This window comes from Scleropages formosus, chromosome 24 (assembly GCF_900964775.1).
Source record: "Scleropages formosus chromosome 24, fSclFor1.1, whole genome shotgun sequence".
Lineage (NCBI taxonomy): Eukaryota > Metazoa > Chordata > Actinopteri > Osteoglossiformes > Osteoglossidae > Scleropages > Scleropages formosus.
This window is the reverse complement of record NC_041829.1, coordinates 10,325,312-10,341,395: the sequence shown is the minus strand read 5'-3', so window position 1 is coordinate 10,341,395 and position 16,084 is coordinate 10,325,312. Positions and strand designations below refer to the sequence as shown.

Sequence of the window (16,084 nt, the reverse complement as noted above, 5' to 3'; positions counted from 1 at the left end):
TTATGGGCAACCAGCCTCACCAGGAATGGCTGTCAGGCCAGGGGGTGTCATGTGCCTTGGCCACAATTAAATTCTCCAGTGGCATGTTAAATATGGTATAAAGCAGTAATTTCAGCCTGTCACCAGGACTGTGACCTTGGATAGTGTTTGAGAGCAGTCAGCCTAATGACAGCTTTTGAATAATTCAGTTTATTAGGGCAAAGGCTGCCACAACTCAACTTGTCCCGTCCAGGTGGTTACATTGGGTGCAGATAAATACTTTGCTCACCTCTTCATCCAGTCGACGATATCCTTCGCAGTGGCGTCATAGTTCTCGTAGTTGTACAGGAACTTGCCCTTTCTTAAAGTCATAGCGAGACACAAACTGTAAAACACTGACATGATCACCAAAGCTCAGTAAGCATGCTGTGTTTGCAGACTGAGGACTCCATATGAGTGTGGGTCATAACCCTAACCCCTTCACTGTTCCTTGCTTAGAAGTGGGAATGGAACCTGCGACTTTTGGGTCCAAAGGCAATCGCTCTAACCACTACATTGTCAGCTACCATCAAGAAAAGATCTTTTCACCAGCAGGGTAAAAAAGAGAGCTGCCAAGATTGCTGTGGATTCCACTCATCCTAGCAATCACTTCTTCATCAAACCACCTCAGTAGTGGTACAAGTCCACCACCACTCGTACTTCACCGTAGGTTCTTTCCTGCAGTCATCGCTCTCCTGAATAAAATCAACTAGGTGCACCCCTTCTCTAACCACTTCTGGCCATGCTCTAAATCCTCTCTATATTTGCACTATATCTCTTAACTGAACTCTTGCCATCATTTCCATGCTGCTGTCAACTTCATTGTTGTATAGTGTTTACACTACTGCTCGTGTTTGCAATCCTGTTGTTGTTTATTCATATATGGTGTTTTGTATAATTATTGTTTCATATGTCTTGTATATTGTTATATTGTTCTTCATGTTTAGTGCCTAACCACAGCTAATTCCAGTGTGTGATATAGTGGCAATAAAGCGCTCCGAGAGCTGAGTTCTGAGTTCAGAACCACTTCATTCCTGATCCCCTAACAGCTTTGGAGAAAAGTGCTAGCAAAATGAATAAATGCAAATGTAATGTATTATCGTTTTATTCGAGACTGCAGAATGTAACACCTAAATGAATCAAGTACTGTAATGTTATTACATGATGTTAATTTCAATGACTGTGGCATCGTGAGTAAAGGGCCTTTAGTTTAATTTACAAACAAACTGATTTATGCATGGACTTGTGGCCCCAGTTGTGTTGAGGAGCCAGTGTCACAACCCTCCTGCCCTACTAGCCAGCAGCACAGAAACCCACTTCAAGCTAAATTTTAAAAATCCTCAGTCTGACACATGCAGGCCATGAAAACATACCCACAAAAAGACAGTGAAGCACTCACAGAGGCGGAGTAGAGCAGTGGGCAGCTCTAGCAGCACCGCATCTCCTGTTTTTCTCAAATATTGATAATGAGGGAGGCTGTGGAATATGTTCGACAAAAAAAAAAAAACTTACTCAAAGTAGCAGAAGGTGGGGTACGCCTTGATATTGTACTCCTGTTTCAGTCCGTCAAACTCAGCAGGGTGCACGTTCATGCCAGCCAGCACCTGGAGGAAGGGGAAGGACTCAGGTTTGAGAGGAAAACAAGTCTGGAAAACTCACAGCAAAAGATTATGAGAAACAGAGGACAGGAAACAGCTCTTCAAAAATAGAGAGCAAATGTTCAGGCGGTCCCTGATTTATGGGGTTCCGTTCCAATGACCTGCACATAAATCAACTCTGTTGAACCTAAAGCATTTCCATGTCTTCCTGAAACAGCCCATGGTGTTTGAAAATGTGCCGCATTTCCTAATCCCCATTGACCCCACCGCCTGTAGCTGAGAACAGAAATGTGACAAAAAATGCGAAATACAATAAATCTGTCCACATGTCCACACTTGTGCAACACTCAGTAATTATGTAAATCCCCCAATGAGGGGTTTATTCCTTTCTGCTGTTCTTCAGTGCTCATATTGTCTGCCAACAGAGCATGAGCCCCATCAGCTTGCGTCTAAATCGAGCTCATGTGGATCAGAAGGGGATGCTAGCACCTCCTCCGTCTGCTGCCTTGTCAAAAAGTTACCGCCTGACAACTTAAAGGCTTGAAGAACTGCACACCAGCTTCCGTGGAGTTTGTGGGACTGGTGTCTGTGAAGCACTGGAAGCCCATTGAGTTCAGGCCCATCCATTAAGAGATTGAACCAGAGGGCACTGGCCTCTTCATTGGGATTCAGTTCAGTTCGGCCATGAGAAAATACAGCAACACATTCATACAGGTCCAATTAGAACGACCAAAGTCCAAATTAATAAAAGTAATTTTTATTGTTGCCATGCCCCCAGACTCCAAACATAAAAGATCCACTCACCTCACTTGGACGCAATCAAGAAGGAGGAATAAAAGAAGCCCAAGAAGTACAGAAAGACTGCAGAATGTCTAAGAGACCACATGCCTTCCTTGCGATCTTTCCACGACAACGACTTCTGAACAAACCATATACGTGGACCATCGATTTGAAGTGCGATTTGGACCCGACCCCAGCTCTTTGTTGGACCACGAAATATACCCTCGCTTCCGACCCCGACCACAATTCAGCTTGACCACCCTCGACTCAACTCTGGACCTTAACCCCGTTGACGAACACAAAACCCACACATTCTTCACCCCTGCACAGACGCCTGGTCTCCACACCAGTAACCTGTCATTCATCATCCCCTACCTCATCGCCGCTCCATCCTGCATTACTTTCCTGGTTTGACAAAAACAGACAAATCTCCAAAGCGTACATAGTACACATATTTCTTCCAGTAAGTATTTTTATTGTAAACCTAAACATTCTAACAGTTTATTTCCAAAGCCAAAGCAAATAATGTGTCAAAATATTTTTTAAAAAATGTACAGGGGTTCGATTTGAATTTCTGACTTTCGACCAGAATTTCTTCCAAATAAATGAGAAAGTGTGTGAACAGGCAGGTAACATAGAGGAGGTGCCATATAATGGGTAGGGCCTGGGTCAATCTGGCTCCTGCTGTACGTAGCAAAAATTGCTTCGTTCCCTTCTGTATAAATGGGTAAATGACTTGTCAAGGTAACGGCGGCATAGTGGTTAGAGCTGCTGCTTTGTGTTTCAAGGATCGAGATTTAAATCCCACCTCCTGGTGTAGTACAACTGATCAATGTACATACATTGAGCTGATACAACAAAAGGTATCATGCTATACAAATGAATAAAGCACTGTAAGCAGCCCATTGTACAGTAAGTCAGTTTAGAGAGACGTGTCAGCTAAATAAATGTAAATGTGTAAATTAAATGTATTCGCATGGCTGACAGTGTCTGGTGCAAATTACTCACATATGTCCCTCTGGTGTTTGTGGCAGCCTGCTGGAACACGGGCTGCATCTGCTTACACACCGGGCACCCTGAGGGAAAGCGAAAGAGCAGTCAGTTCGAACATCACAAAGATCCAAGATGTATCTGCAGGACTGAGTTGTGGCTTTGATATGTTGAGAGAAGGACAGACTTGACTTAATGATTACTCCCAGGCTCTTAGCTAATGAAGTAGGTGAGTTGTCCAGTTTGATAGCGAGTTCTCTACAGCAGGGCGGATCAGCTGGGAGGTGAAGGTTCCGAGTTTTGGAGAGATTGGGCTGTAGGTGGTGATCAGATACTGTATCTGGGCAGATATTTCCGAGAGGCAGCGGATTAAATGTGGAGAAGGATATTTTTCAGGTACGCAGAACGATCAGGATACCGAGAACTTGTCTGTGATGAAGCTGTCTTTGTCTCTGAAGAACAAGACAAAATCGTCAGGGGTGAGAGAGGAGGAAGGAGGAGGAGAGGGAAGACCTCATGGATATAAGCTATGCTCTGAAGGGCTCCTGGACAGAAGCTCCTTCTTCTAAGCAAAGGGAACAGGGTTACAAAATAACCTCAGTTTTAGAATGAGGGCACGATGCTAAATTTTCTAATTATATTCAACAGGCCCACTGCAAGGGGGCTTAATGAATGTTCAGGGCAGGACCCTCAGCAGGATGTAGTAGTTCTCCTCATGCTCCCACTGCCTGCACAGCAACCTCATATGAACTAGAATAATATCACACATCATCTGAAACCACTTGTCCCATACAGGGTCGCGGGGAGCCGGAGCCTGACCCGGCAACACAGGGCGAAAGGCCGGGGGGGGAGGGGACGAACCCAGGAGGGGACGCCAGTCCATCGCAAGGCACCCCAAGCAAGACTCGAACCCCAAACCCACCAGAGAGCAGGACCCCGCCACCGTGCCCCCTCTCCCCCTAGTTTAGAATATAATAAATTAAAAACTTTCACATATTCATTTATCTGATGCTTTTTTCCAAAGCTACTTATACTATACTGTTTTACCGATTAACACGGCAGAATCATTTTCACGGAATCCTGGGTGACAGGAGGTGGGATTTAAATGTGTAACCTTCTGCTCAGGTGGCAGCTCTAAACACTAAGCCACCTGCTGCCCATGCTGAGTGTTTCCATATTTCCATATTTAATAGAGAGAAAAATTCTTTGGAGCGTGCATGAAAATTGAAAGAACTTGTGATTTTCTACGAGGGACCCCTTGATTAACTGTCTGACTTTGCTGGAATTCGGAAGCAACGGTTTCAGGTTCCAGAGTGCCCTTGAATCCGGCTTGGGCGCTTGCGTGTGTTCTCCTGCCGAGGAGTCCCGATCTCCTCTCATCACAGGACTGTTCCAAATATTGCTCACCTAATCTGTTCCATTGAAAAATATGAAACAAGGGTTTACTCTGCCCAATCTAGCTCGCAGAAAGGCTTCACATCCTAGTCAAGCCCTGTGTGTAAACGATTTTTAAATGCGATGCTAAAAAAGTCCTGGTCGCATGTCACAGGTAGAAAAGGTCACAGGGGCAATGACGGCACGAGGACTTACACGGGGCGTAAAACATGATAAAAATGGGTCGTTCCTCCTTCTTCAGAAGCTGCCTCAGGTCCTATGTAGAGCAGAGTGAGAGCCCAGTGAGAGGCGGCCCTGGCCGGTCCACTGGACACCTGGCATCTGGGAGACAGCTAAGATGATGGACACCACGGCCCAGAACCCACTGTACTTCCTAGCACCTGCTACACTTTCGTTATTATTTTCCTCTCACTCTCCTACCCCTACTCCACCCCAACAAAGACACCATCACTCACAGTGCCCAACACTGATGATCTAACATTCCTCAAAAAAACCCATTACTGTGAGATGAGGACATAAGAATAACTACAGCCAGGTAAAGTTTCAGAACCTTCTGAAACCTTACCTGGCTGTAGTTATCATTATGTCCTCATGATCAAATATATATACAGTATATATAGAATCAAAATAATAATTATTCCTGCCGGTCTGTTAAAGGAGTGTGCAAGACAATGAAAAATGACACTTATAATGACTAGAGTTCACGCGTCACACAAAGATGTAAGAACTAAGAAAGGTTGAGGGAAACAGCGAGCGACACCATTCCAAACAGTCCCAGCCTCCAAGGTTCACAAGCTCCTCTGTACGCTTGTGTCTCAGAGGTATTGAACTTCCCGTGTGTCAGTGGCTGGAAGGGGGATACACCTCTTATTCTTACTTTCTCAGCCCATCACTGCTATAATCACAGCTTATTATTTGTGCAAACTGAAATTCAGCCTATGCACCAAGTATGTGCCAAACACATCACTAAGCAGATTAAATACTGAATCAGGTCGGTTCATAAAAGGACTGAAGAGCCATCCTGGCCCTGTGTTAAGCAAGCACTCCATGATTATATAATCATTCATACTCCAAAATTATTTTTTTTTATCTTTTTTACAGTGTTAGAAGCAGGAATGATTCCAAAGCAATATTTACCCCAGTGACATCAAGGTTGGGATAACAGGAAGCCACAAAGAGCTGAAGGGCCAGTACAGTTGGTTCCCGACTTCTGAGTTATTATGGACTTTTACAAGAAGTGTTAGCATACCAAACACATGCCCAAGACTTCATGAGATCTGTTGGCACATAATGATCGCAGAAAGTATTGCGTTAAGTTTATCAGCGCTCTGTTCTAGCTCTGACGTGGGCTCAATTCAATGAGTCCACCTGAGGGACAGTACTATGCTACAGTACTCCAGTGATCGGTGTCTGGCCTCTGTGGTCATCCTCCGTCCTCTTCGAAACACCTGCACTGGCCTATCACAATGAGAGCTTCAGTGTGCTTACTTCTTCCGTCCCTATGTGCGTGATGTCTTTGGCTTCAGGATTCTCCTCCCATAGAGGATCCCCGGTTGGGTCCATGAGGAATGCCACCAAAGACTGAGAGCACAAAAACACCACTGATTAAAAACAGAACCATGCAGTTGCCCAGTCAGTTCCTCACTACAAGGTCAGCCAAATCTCAGGATATAGTTTGCGTTGTTTAAAAATGCCAACATAAAGCCGAGTCAGGAGTTATTTTTGCATCAAAAGTTTATCTACAGTGGGGAGTGCGGTGGTGCAGTGGGCTTGGCCGGGTCCTGCTCTCTGGCAGGTCTGGGGTTCGATTTCCACTTGGGGTGCCTTGTGATGGACTGGCGTCTTGTCCTGGGTGTGTCCCCTCCCCCTCCAGCCTTACGCCCTGTGTTGCCGGATTAGGCTCTGGCTCACCGCGACCCCACGTGGGACAAGCGGTTTCAGACAATGTGTGTGTGAGTTTATCTACAGTACTTAGTGGGTAAGGGAAATGCTCATTTCTTAACCTTAGTTTTCCTATTGAAATGGCTAAAGTGAAATGTATAAATCCCCTAACCTTAAACTATGACCCAACAACCTCCAGGATGTGGAGCTTCTCAGACAAATGCAAACTTGCCAGGGATGCACCAACCGAGAGTGCTGTAGTTGAAAGGTAACCTTGTGATTCATTCATGTATTTTCTAATCTATTCACTTTGCACACCCTGTGGAATTTGGTGCTACTATATAATAATATGCAGATATATAAAAGCATAAATTATACATATGTATGTGTAATATGAGGGAAAAATCAATGGCAGCACTGATTATACACAGTTTTAAAATTTCTTCTGATGATGAGGAATATATATATATAGGTATATTTATATACACACACACACACACATTTTCAGAACCGCTTGTCCCATACGGGGTCACGGGGAACCGGAGCCTACCCGGCAACACAGGGCGTAAGGCCGGAGGGGGAGGGGACACACCCAGGACGGGACGCCAGTCCGTCGCAAGGCACCCCAAGCGGGACTCGAACCCCAGACCCACAGAAGAGGAGGACTGCGGTCCAACCCACTGCGCCACCGCACCCCTATTTATATACATAGATTTATTAATTTAGCAAAGTGACTTACATTGTAAGCTTCTCAAGAAGTCATAACACTTCTGTTTTTCAGCACTAACTATATTCAAATTTTTACTGCCATAACCAGACAAAATTACTTGCAGCATAAAAGAAATTTCTCACAAATAGACTCTGTTTCTAATAATCTACGTCCTGAATAAATATCCTAAACAGAATTTATGTAACACTATCATGAAGTATTTGGCTCAAATTCATAAATTTTGCTGTTTCTTATAATAAATCTGACATTTATCAGTGAATAGCTAAAACGTATGCGACGAACCAATGGCGAAAAAGCAAGAGGAGGTGCTCTTGACGTTACCTTAAATGTGACAGGTCTGGTGTACTCGATGTGAAACGTCCCATCCCTTTGTAAAGACACCACAGTGTTACTGACAGAGCCCTTCAGCGCAACTCAACAGTCAGTTTATCAGGGAAGCGTCAAGAGATGCACAAATGTGTTTTTGGTATATTACGAAAACATTTTTGTTCTTTATTTCTCTGTCTGCTCTACACAGTGCTGGAGGTGCTCAGGGCAGAGCGTGTGCTGACTTGGGAACGTAGGAGTCTTGCTGTGTTACCAGTCTGAGCCACAAAGCCTCTACTCACTTGTAATGGAGCATCTTGACTCCGGTGCTCTCGGAGCTGGGCTCCACCTTCATTTTCTTGCACAGCTTTCGTCCATCAGAGTCCCTGGAAAGGGAACGAGAGAAATAAAACAAGACACCTAATCAAGAAGGTGTCCATCACGCCGAGCGCTACCCATACCCAACGGCAAGGAAAGTCTTTAGACACTGAATAAATGATTCGGTGGAGAAACGGTAGAGATCATGCACCAGGACAGATCACAAGAGCAATAAACTAATAGAGAGAAAATCTACCATGAGGTAATACGAGATAAATTCGCAGCGTGCTTGAACCCTGTCCAAGGCTACTCGGCATCTTTAGCCCGCCCAAGGCTGGGTGTAGGAACAATGAGTGACGTTGTCTTCTTCTGCAATTCAACCACGGAAGCTGGAGCCCCACCTACGCGCATTTTAAAGTTTTGCTGACGGACAGATGGATGCATGGAAGGGACCATACATTTATACAAAGAAATTTTATCGATCCCAAAGGAAACTGGAAGAGGCTACAAACAACAAGCGCACATGCAAGTGACAACAGCACACAGGAGCACCACAGGAATGAACCAATAAAGCACGCACCGATAATGAAGACTGCAAAAAGTAAACACATTTCCATTTACATTTATTCATTTAGCGGACACCTTTCTCAAAAGCAACGTACATCTCATAGGAAATACAATGTGTACATTACATTAGCAGGAAGAGAGACTTAGATGTAGATGCACGATAACTTAAGTGCAGTTAGTTTTTTCTTTCCACCATATGATGAACCAATGTTCATCACACGAGTAGCTGCATAAAACTTTATCCTAATATCGAAGATTCCTTCCTGGTAATTTTTATACAGGTGGTCCCTGACTTACGATGGTTTGACTTATGATTTTTTCAACTCTACGATGGTGAGCTGGCAATAGACATTCAGTAGAAGCCGTACTTCAAATTTTGTATTTCGATTTTTTTCCCGGGCAAGCCATATGCGGAGCGATACTGTCTCGCGATGCTGGGCAGCAGCAGCGATCCGCATCTCCCACTCTGCCATGCAGAGGTGTGTATTAAGTGTATTAAATGCATTTTCGACTTACGATATTTTCAATTTATTATGGGTTTTGGGGAACGTAACCTCATCGTAAATCGGGGACCACCTGTACATATGTACAGTACTGTGCAAAAGTTTAAGGCACTTGATTGGGGAAAAAAAGCTGTAAAGTAAGAATGCTTCCAAAAATAATGTCCTGCTTGGGGTGCCTTGTGATGGAGTGGAGTCCCGTCCTGGGTGTGTCCCCTCCCCCTCTGGCCTTGCGCCCTGTGTTCCCGGGTTAGGCTCCAGCTCGCCGCAACCCCACTTGGGACAAGTGGTTTCGGACAATGTGTGTGTGTGTGTGTGTGTGTCCACCATGATGGAGCAGACACAAATAAAGAAGTAAAAAAGTAGTACAGCTAGCTATTTAAAAATACATACGAGAACATGGAATTCACCTGGAATATTGTAAGAAGTAAAATCTATAAACAGGAAACTACGCATACATTACACAGCAGCGCGCACACACACACGCACACTGTGGTACCTTCGTCACCATTGTCAACAGCTATCAACTTGCAATATTCACATAAATGCACTATCCAATCCTTCAGTGCTGCTGGATATGCATCAAGGGCTCCTTCAGCATCATCAGTATCATTGGTAGAAATAGCAGATGGACAGACAAGCAGACAGTGAAACAGATGGATGTGCAAACACAGACACGCACACAAGCCAGGATACTTGCCCACAGTTGACCCAAGCGATGGTCCCCAGGCCTTTCATTGCCAGTGCCACCTCCGACAGAAGCTTCAGCTGTGCCTCCCCACATTTGTCTGTTACACACACACACACACACACACACACACACACACACACACACACACACACACCACATGCTGAGAGCCAGGAACCTGGGGATGTGTGCAACTACTCCTGCACTGCCACTACACCCGATGAAGCCTAAAGACTGTATCCGTTGTGACCACAGTGATCTAGATGTGGGAAAACATACCACTCCCTTAAAATGCATCGGAGAAGTGCCAAAGGTCCCAAACTCAACCAAACAACCTTCACGTTCCAACCACAAGGACTCACACACTGAAGTCCAATGGTCATACTTTTCCCAGACAGCATCTCACTTGTTCAGCATTTAAACACCAACACTACATGTCAAACTGTATATTCCAATTGTATATATATATATATATATATAATATATAATAGTATAATAATATATTTAGCATAGTATAATTGTATTTATAATATATGATAGCATACACCAATTGTATATTCCATCATTGTAGCAAGTGAAATAATGTTTTAAGTAATACAAAGGGTATTTTCTGTGTTTACAGCCTTCACTATGGCATTTATTGACACGTGTAGCATTTCATAATATGCTATAAGGTTGTATATCGTATATACAGTATATTATGCATTTACTTATCTCAAGAACATACACTGTATATAGCCTGACTGTGTACTGGCATCCTGTTCAGGGTGTACCCCCTGAGCCTTGTCACCAGGGTTTCCCGACAGACTCAGGACTGGTGCCACCCGGACGAAGAAAGGCGGTTAATGAAAGTATGTGACTGAGTGAGTATATAATATGAATTGGTGTCCTATACATACTGTATAAAGAGGAACAAATTAAGAATAAATATAGATAGGTCTGTACTTGTGTTTTTCTTTATATATGGATGATCCTAATGATGAATTCTTCTCTGCAAGATAGAATAATTATTTCTTCTGTATGACAGCTCACAGAAACTCTGCATACTTTTTTGGAGAACTGACTTGGGTACTTGATCACTTCTGAAAAGATTTGTTACCCTTTGTATCTGTGTGTGTTCCCATTATTTTACTGTAATGTTGCTTTCGCTTTTATGTTACTGTGACCCAACGTTGCTGGTGCTGCAATTAAAAAAAATGAATATTTTTATCAAACTAAAAATTTTGATAACACCAAGATAACACTACATTGTCCAAAAATGGTTGTTTAAATTTACTTACTTTTAACTTTTCGAAGATACCTTTCCTCAAAACGATTTACAATGAATGTTACATACCGTTTAATACAATTTGCTATTCCGAAAACGTGGAATGTGAGTGCAGAGACCTTTTGCACAACTGTTTGAAACAGAAAGGTGAAGGATCGGAGTCCAAAGGGTCATCGTCGCAGTCCCAATGAGAAGGTCGTAGGAGCAAGGAGCAAGGTTTCTCAATAACATCCCACAATCACTGTGGGTTCTTTTTTTAAAGAGTGCTTTCAGTAGGTGTAGGTGTCATGTGTCTGGGATTAACTGATAACCTTCCCCTGTGGTCTTTTGGGGTGTTTTCCCCCAGAGGTCATGACGGTTTTATTGAGGTCATGTTATACTTGGAAACGTAAAATCGGTATCTGCGTCCTTTTAGTGAGTATATGAAAATGTGCTTTGATCCTTTTTAAATTATTATAATTATTTTTAAGTCTATTTTACGGATAGTTCGTTGAGTTTGATGTTTTTGAGTTGTGACTTGATTAATTTGGAGTGTTTCAATTATTTTATGAAATTTAATAAAGTCTGAGGAACACGCACTGGTCAGAGCTGGATTCTGATACCAAGCAGCTGCACATAGAGAAGCCTGCAGACAATCTAATGGTGCAATTCCACCCTCAAGTCCCATGATCACTAAGTTACGGTATGAATTATGGAACCAGTTGAGAGCAAATCCCTCAGACAGCCTTTTTTTTTACGTGCATAGAGACAATTTGTTTGAAAGACAGCGCGTAATATTAAGTTTGCAGAGTGCTAAAGTGAGTGAAGCTTCCATTGCGGATCTGCAGAACGACTGAAGAGTGCCTGTAGGTGCTGTGCCTTCTTTTCGGAAAACACACATGCTGCACGTCACTCATGGCGCTTGGCTGAACTACATTGGCCCCTTGGGCAAAATCAGCTGACTGAAGACATTTCACTTCCATAAAGACTATAATCACACATCCAGAAGTTGTTTTGAGTTCCCTTCATCCCTTTTCAGTAATCACTTGTCCTGATCAGGGTCACAGCAGTCCAGAGCCTATCCCAGAATCACTAGGCGCAAGGCTGAGGGGGTGGTACAACCTGGACAGGATGTTAGTCCACTGCAGGGTAGTCACACACACACACACAGTACAGGCAATTTATCATTTCCAGTTCCCTAACCGCATGTGTTTGGATTACGGGAATAAACTGGAGCACCTGGAAGAAACACACACAGACATAGGGAGAACATGCAAAACTCCACATGGTCTGAACCAGAGTCAAACCTACACCCTAACAACCCAGGTGCCGCGAGGCAGCAGCACTATTTGCTGTGCCACTGTGCTTTTTTATGCAGCTGCATTAAGCACTTTTACAAAATCATTTTTCGCACAGGTATCTTCTCATAATTTCTAAAACATTTCAACAGATGCCGTAGTGCATTGACGTCAGGTTCTCTCTCACGACCCTCAAACGTTGAATTCCTGATGGCCACTCAGACACGTGTCTGCCTCACTGCTTTGTGTTGCTTCCCCATTAGCTGCTTCCGTTTAAAGCCTCATCAACCCCGGGTCTCACTGCAGAACCACTGTCTAGTGAAAGGCTGGGTAATTCAATTCAATTCAATTTATTTTTCTGGAACGTTTCTCTCACACAATGACACAGGGCGCCAAGCAAAGGATCAGGGACATAATGTAAATAAAAGTTTATATGCAAATAAAAGGCCATACATTAAAGTACAACAGCAACTATACGAACTATTAAAGCAATAAGCAAGCCAACTGTTAATTTAGTAGAGGACAGAAACTCACCTGTCTTAGTGTAGATGACGAGCACGTTGGTTCTTGTCCTTAGAAGCTTCCGGAAGTCTTTGTGGTCAGTGATTCTTTCTGTGAGGGGCGAAAACTGTGCTGCCTCAAGTGCTGATACAGCCCATACCTGGCGTGGGAGAAGGATGCACATGTTTTCAGAAATTCTGCATTAAATTGCCTGTTGTTGAGCTACTGTTTATTCGGCAGCGTACAACATATATCACTTATAATCACTTTTATTTATGCCGAGTTGTACGTCAGTGGAACCCAAATGTGCTGCATTCTCTGCCTCTTTCTCCACAGTAATATGACATAAAATATTAGTTACTTAGCGCTGGCAGGCTCCGTTCCATGCGTGGAAGCCCAGCAATTTGTGCTGTAGAGTGGCACTGACTTATAAACAGGGTTAAATATATGAGCTTTAACCAGGGTTAGCTGTACAGTACCGAGGTTCTGCGTTCATTCACCCACACCCACCCACCCACACACACAGTCTCGACCGCTTGTCCCATATGGGGTCGTGGGGAGCCAGAGCCTAGCCCAGAACTGCAGGGTGGGGGGCTGGAGGGGACACACCCAGGGTGGGACACCAGTCTGCCACAGGGCACCCCCGGTGGGACTCGAACCCCAGACCCACCGGAGACCAGGACCTGGTCCAACCCACTGCACCTCCCTCATCCAGACCATCCAGACCATCCAGCAGCAAATGAGCAGCTAAACTGTGGAAAAGCACAAGTTCCTCATCAACCATTAATTACATGTAGCAGCTGCCGGAGGCTTTTTTTAAAATAATTTACAAGTCTCAAATATAGAAGAAACAAAAGTTTTGCTGTGTATTAAAAAAATCTCCAAAAAAAAAATTTTCAAAACATGTTAATTTAATAACTCCCATTACATCTGAATATAACAAAGAGAAAAAGAAAATATATATATTCTGGGACATACATACATAATGCATTCAGACTTAGCCCTAAATTAAAAGGTAGTGCAGCACTCTTAACAGGGATCTTATTTAGCGATGCTTTTAGCCTACAAGGTGCCATTCAAAGTTGTTCTAAACAACCACAACTTCATTTCTAGGTGCTCCAGAGCCTCTTTTATTCTATCAGGCTAACAAACTTAAAAAAGAAATGAACTTAGTTAAAATGAAGAGGCCGCATAAATTAAAGCAAAGTGTTTTAAATATCTGATTCTGTGGCTGTATGTACTTTGATGGCGTAGCGAGAAGGTGCAGCAGGTAGCAATCATACCTCTCAGCTCCTGGGCTGTTTGGGTGTAGGTTCAAATCGAGCCTAGACTGGGTACAGTTTACGTGAGTTTCCTCCAGGTGCTCTGGTTTCCTCCCACAGTCCAAAGATATGTGTTTCAGCTGAGCTGGTCACTTCACATCACCCACAGTGCAGGTGTATGTACCCTACTTAGCCTTGTGCTTCCAGGAGAGGCTCCAGGCCAATGTGACTCTGACAGTGAGTAAGTGAGTGAAAGCTTATCCGTGCATGATGTTAAAGTTATTATGCATGAACATTTACACTTTACATGAACTTAAGGGATCATTCATGGGCGAAGTGAGTGTGGAAGAGGTGAGTTTTCAGACCCTTTTTAAATGTGGCCAGAGATTCAGCAGTTCTGAGTGGTGGGGGGGGTCGTTCCACTACAACGGAGCCAGAATCGAGAACCTCCGTGCTTTAGCTTTCATGCAACATTTAAATTATGTTGTAGTATATTCTGCGTTGGAGGTCTGTCGCTGCAGTTCGTTGTGTTTCGGGTAAGTTTATTTGTTGCAGTGGTAAGTACTTTGCCCATGGGTACTACAGCAGGAAGTGGGATTCGAACCAGGAGCCTACATAGTGCAAGTTCACACTCTCAACCAGTGTATCTCCTGCTACTGCATAGACGAAGCACCAGAATTTGGGCACCTCTGATTTTTCCCCTCAGACTGTGAGTGGCAGGGGGGCACAGCCTACACTGCGAGACTGTGGTAAAAGCACCTCTGTTTACTCTGGGTGGGACACGCAGGATGCCGAGCCGGAACATTCCTCCATACCTCCAAAAGCAAACAGGTGGACCAGCTATTAATCAACACTCTCAACACAGCAGTATACCTATTTAAACAACCTGTCAGATCTCTTTAACAAATTTATCAGTCCCTTGCAGGACACGGTCTTTCACCACTGTCCCCTGTCAGTAGAATGGGAATGAGATACAGGTCAGTTGGGACACAAGTTGGACAACAGTTGATGAGTGGTGTCACACTATGACTTGATGGTTCATGCTGCGGACCTCCTGCTTATTTTTCTGAACGCACTTTTGAGTTATAACTTTTCCCCCCCCCCCATCACCAGTTGACATGTCCAGGTTCACCAGGCCCATTCATTGCCCGATCCCTGGACATGTTGGGGCACAGGTGTGAAGAGTAGTAAAAGTGGTCGATGGACATGGTATGATGCCAAAACACAAACTTGTAACTATTGACACGTTCATGTCCTTCTCCAGCTCTCATTGTATCACTATTCCCAGAACTGCCAGTTTTACTTATTAACTCTTCAATTAGAGGGTGGTATCTTCATCCACTGAGAAAAAGATGAAAAGTGCACATTGAACAAACACAAGTTCCAGTGGGACAGCCGCTTCTCCGTGAACACACACTACAGTTTCAGGTGACTTACCACTGCCAGTACGAACAGGTACATCGCGGCTCCACGCATCCCAGACCTGCAGCAACTCCTTATAGACATGATGCTCCTTTCAGGTCTGGCTGCGCATGCGCACACCATGGAGACCGGAGCGCTCAAGCCAGCTGCAAGGCTTTGTGGGAAATGTAGTCCTGTGGAATTGCCCGGCAAACCCGCTTATCAGAATACTTAATTTAAGTACTGCATTAAAGACCTCGTTTCGACAGATAAAACCACGTTGAACTCAGCAAAATATAAACTTTAAAATCAATAAATATTACTATCAACAAAGATTTGTGTATTTTGCCGACAATCGTATTTAATGTCAATATGTAATAAACAGACTTGAGTGATGATGGAGAAAAGTAAGTAGCGGAACACGGAGGTGATTCGTTTCCCAGAAGTTCGAATAATTGGACCAATTGCCGTTTCACTGCTGCTGTGCTGTTGCCGGCGGTACTGGACTTGGTGTCCTGTGCCAGGCTATTCGTCTCGTGCACCTCAACTCAGGCTGTCCTGTCTGCAGCAAAATAAACGTGTCGTTATTATAGGTTCTTATACAC

General features: G+C 43.9%; 1 protein-coding gene across 1 annotated transcript in view; it reads right to left on the bottom strand.

Moving 5' to 3' along the window:
• Nucleotides 1–15,539, bottom strand: part of LOC108936405 (protein disulfide-isomerase A5-like) — a 34,169-nt gene extending 18,630 nt beyond the window's left edge. Inside the window, exons 1-10 of the mRNA XM_029248569.1 lie at nt 15,516–15,539; nt 12,850–12,976; nt 10,516–10,585; nt 8,001–8,084; nt 7,714–7,759; nt 6,270–6,362; nt 4,977–5,037; nt 3,405–3,472; nt 1,531–1,622; nt 269–340 (exon numbers count right to left, since the gene is read on the bottom strand). Coding sequence (XP_029104402.1) covers nt 269–340; nt 1,531–1,622; nt 3,405–3,472; nt 4,977–5,037; nt 6,270–6,362; nt 7,714–7,759; nt 8,001–8,084; nt 10,516–10,585; nt 12,850–12,976; nt 15,516–15,539 — 737 coding nt within the window. The remainder of the gene's footprint in view (nt 1–268; nt 341–1,530; nt 1,623–3,404; nt 3,473–4,976; nt 5,038–6,269; nt 6,363–7,713; nt 7,760–8,000; nt 8,085–10,515; nt 10,586–12,849; nt 12,977–15,515) is intronic.
• Between the last annotated feature and the right edge of the window lie 545 nt (nt 15,540–16,084).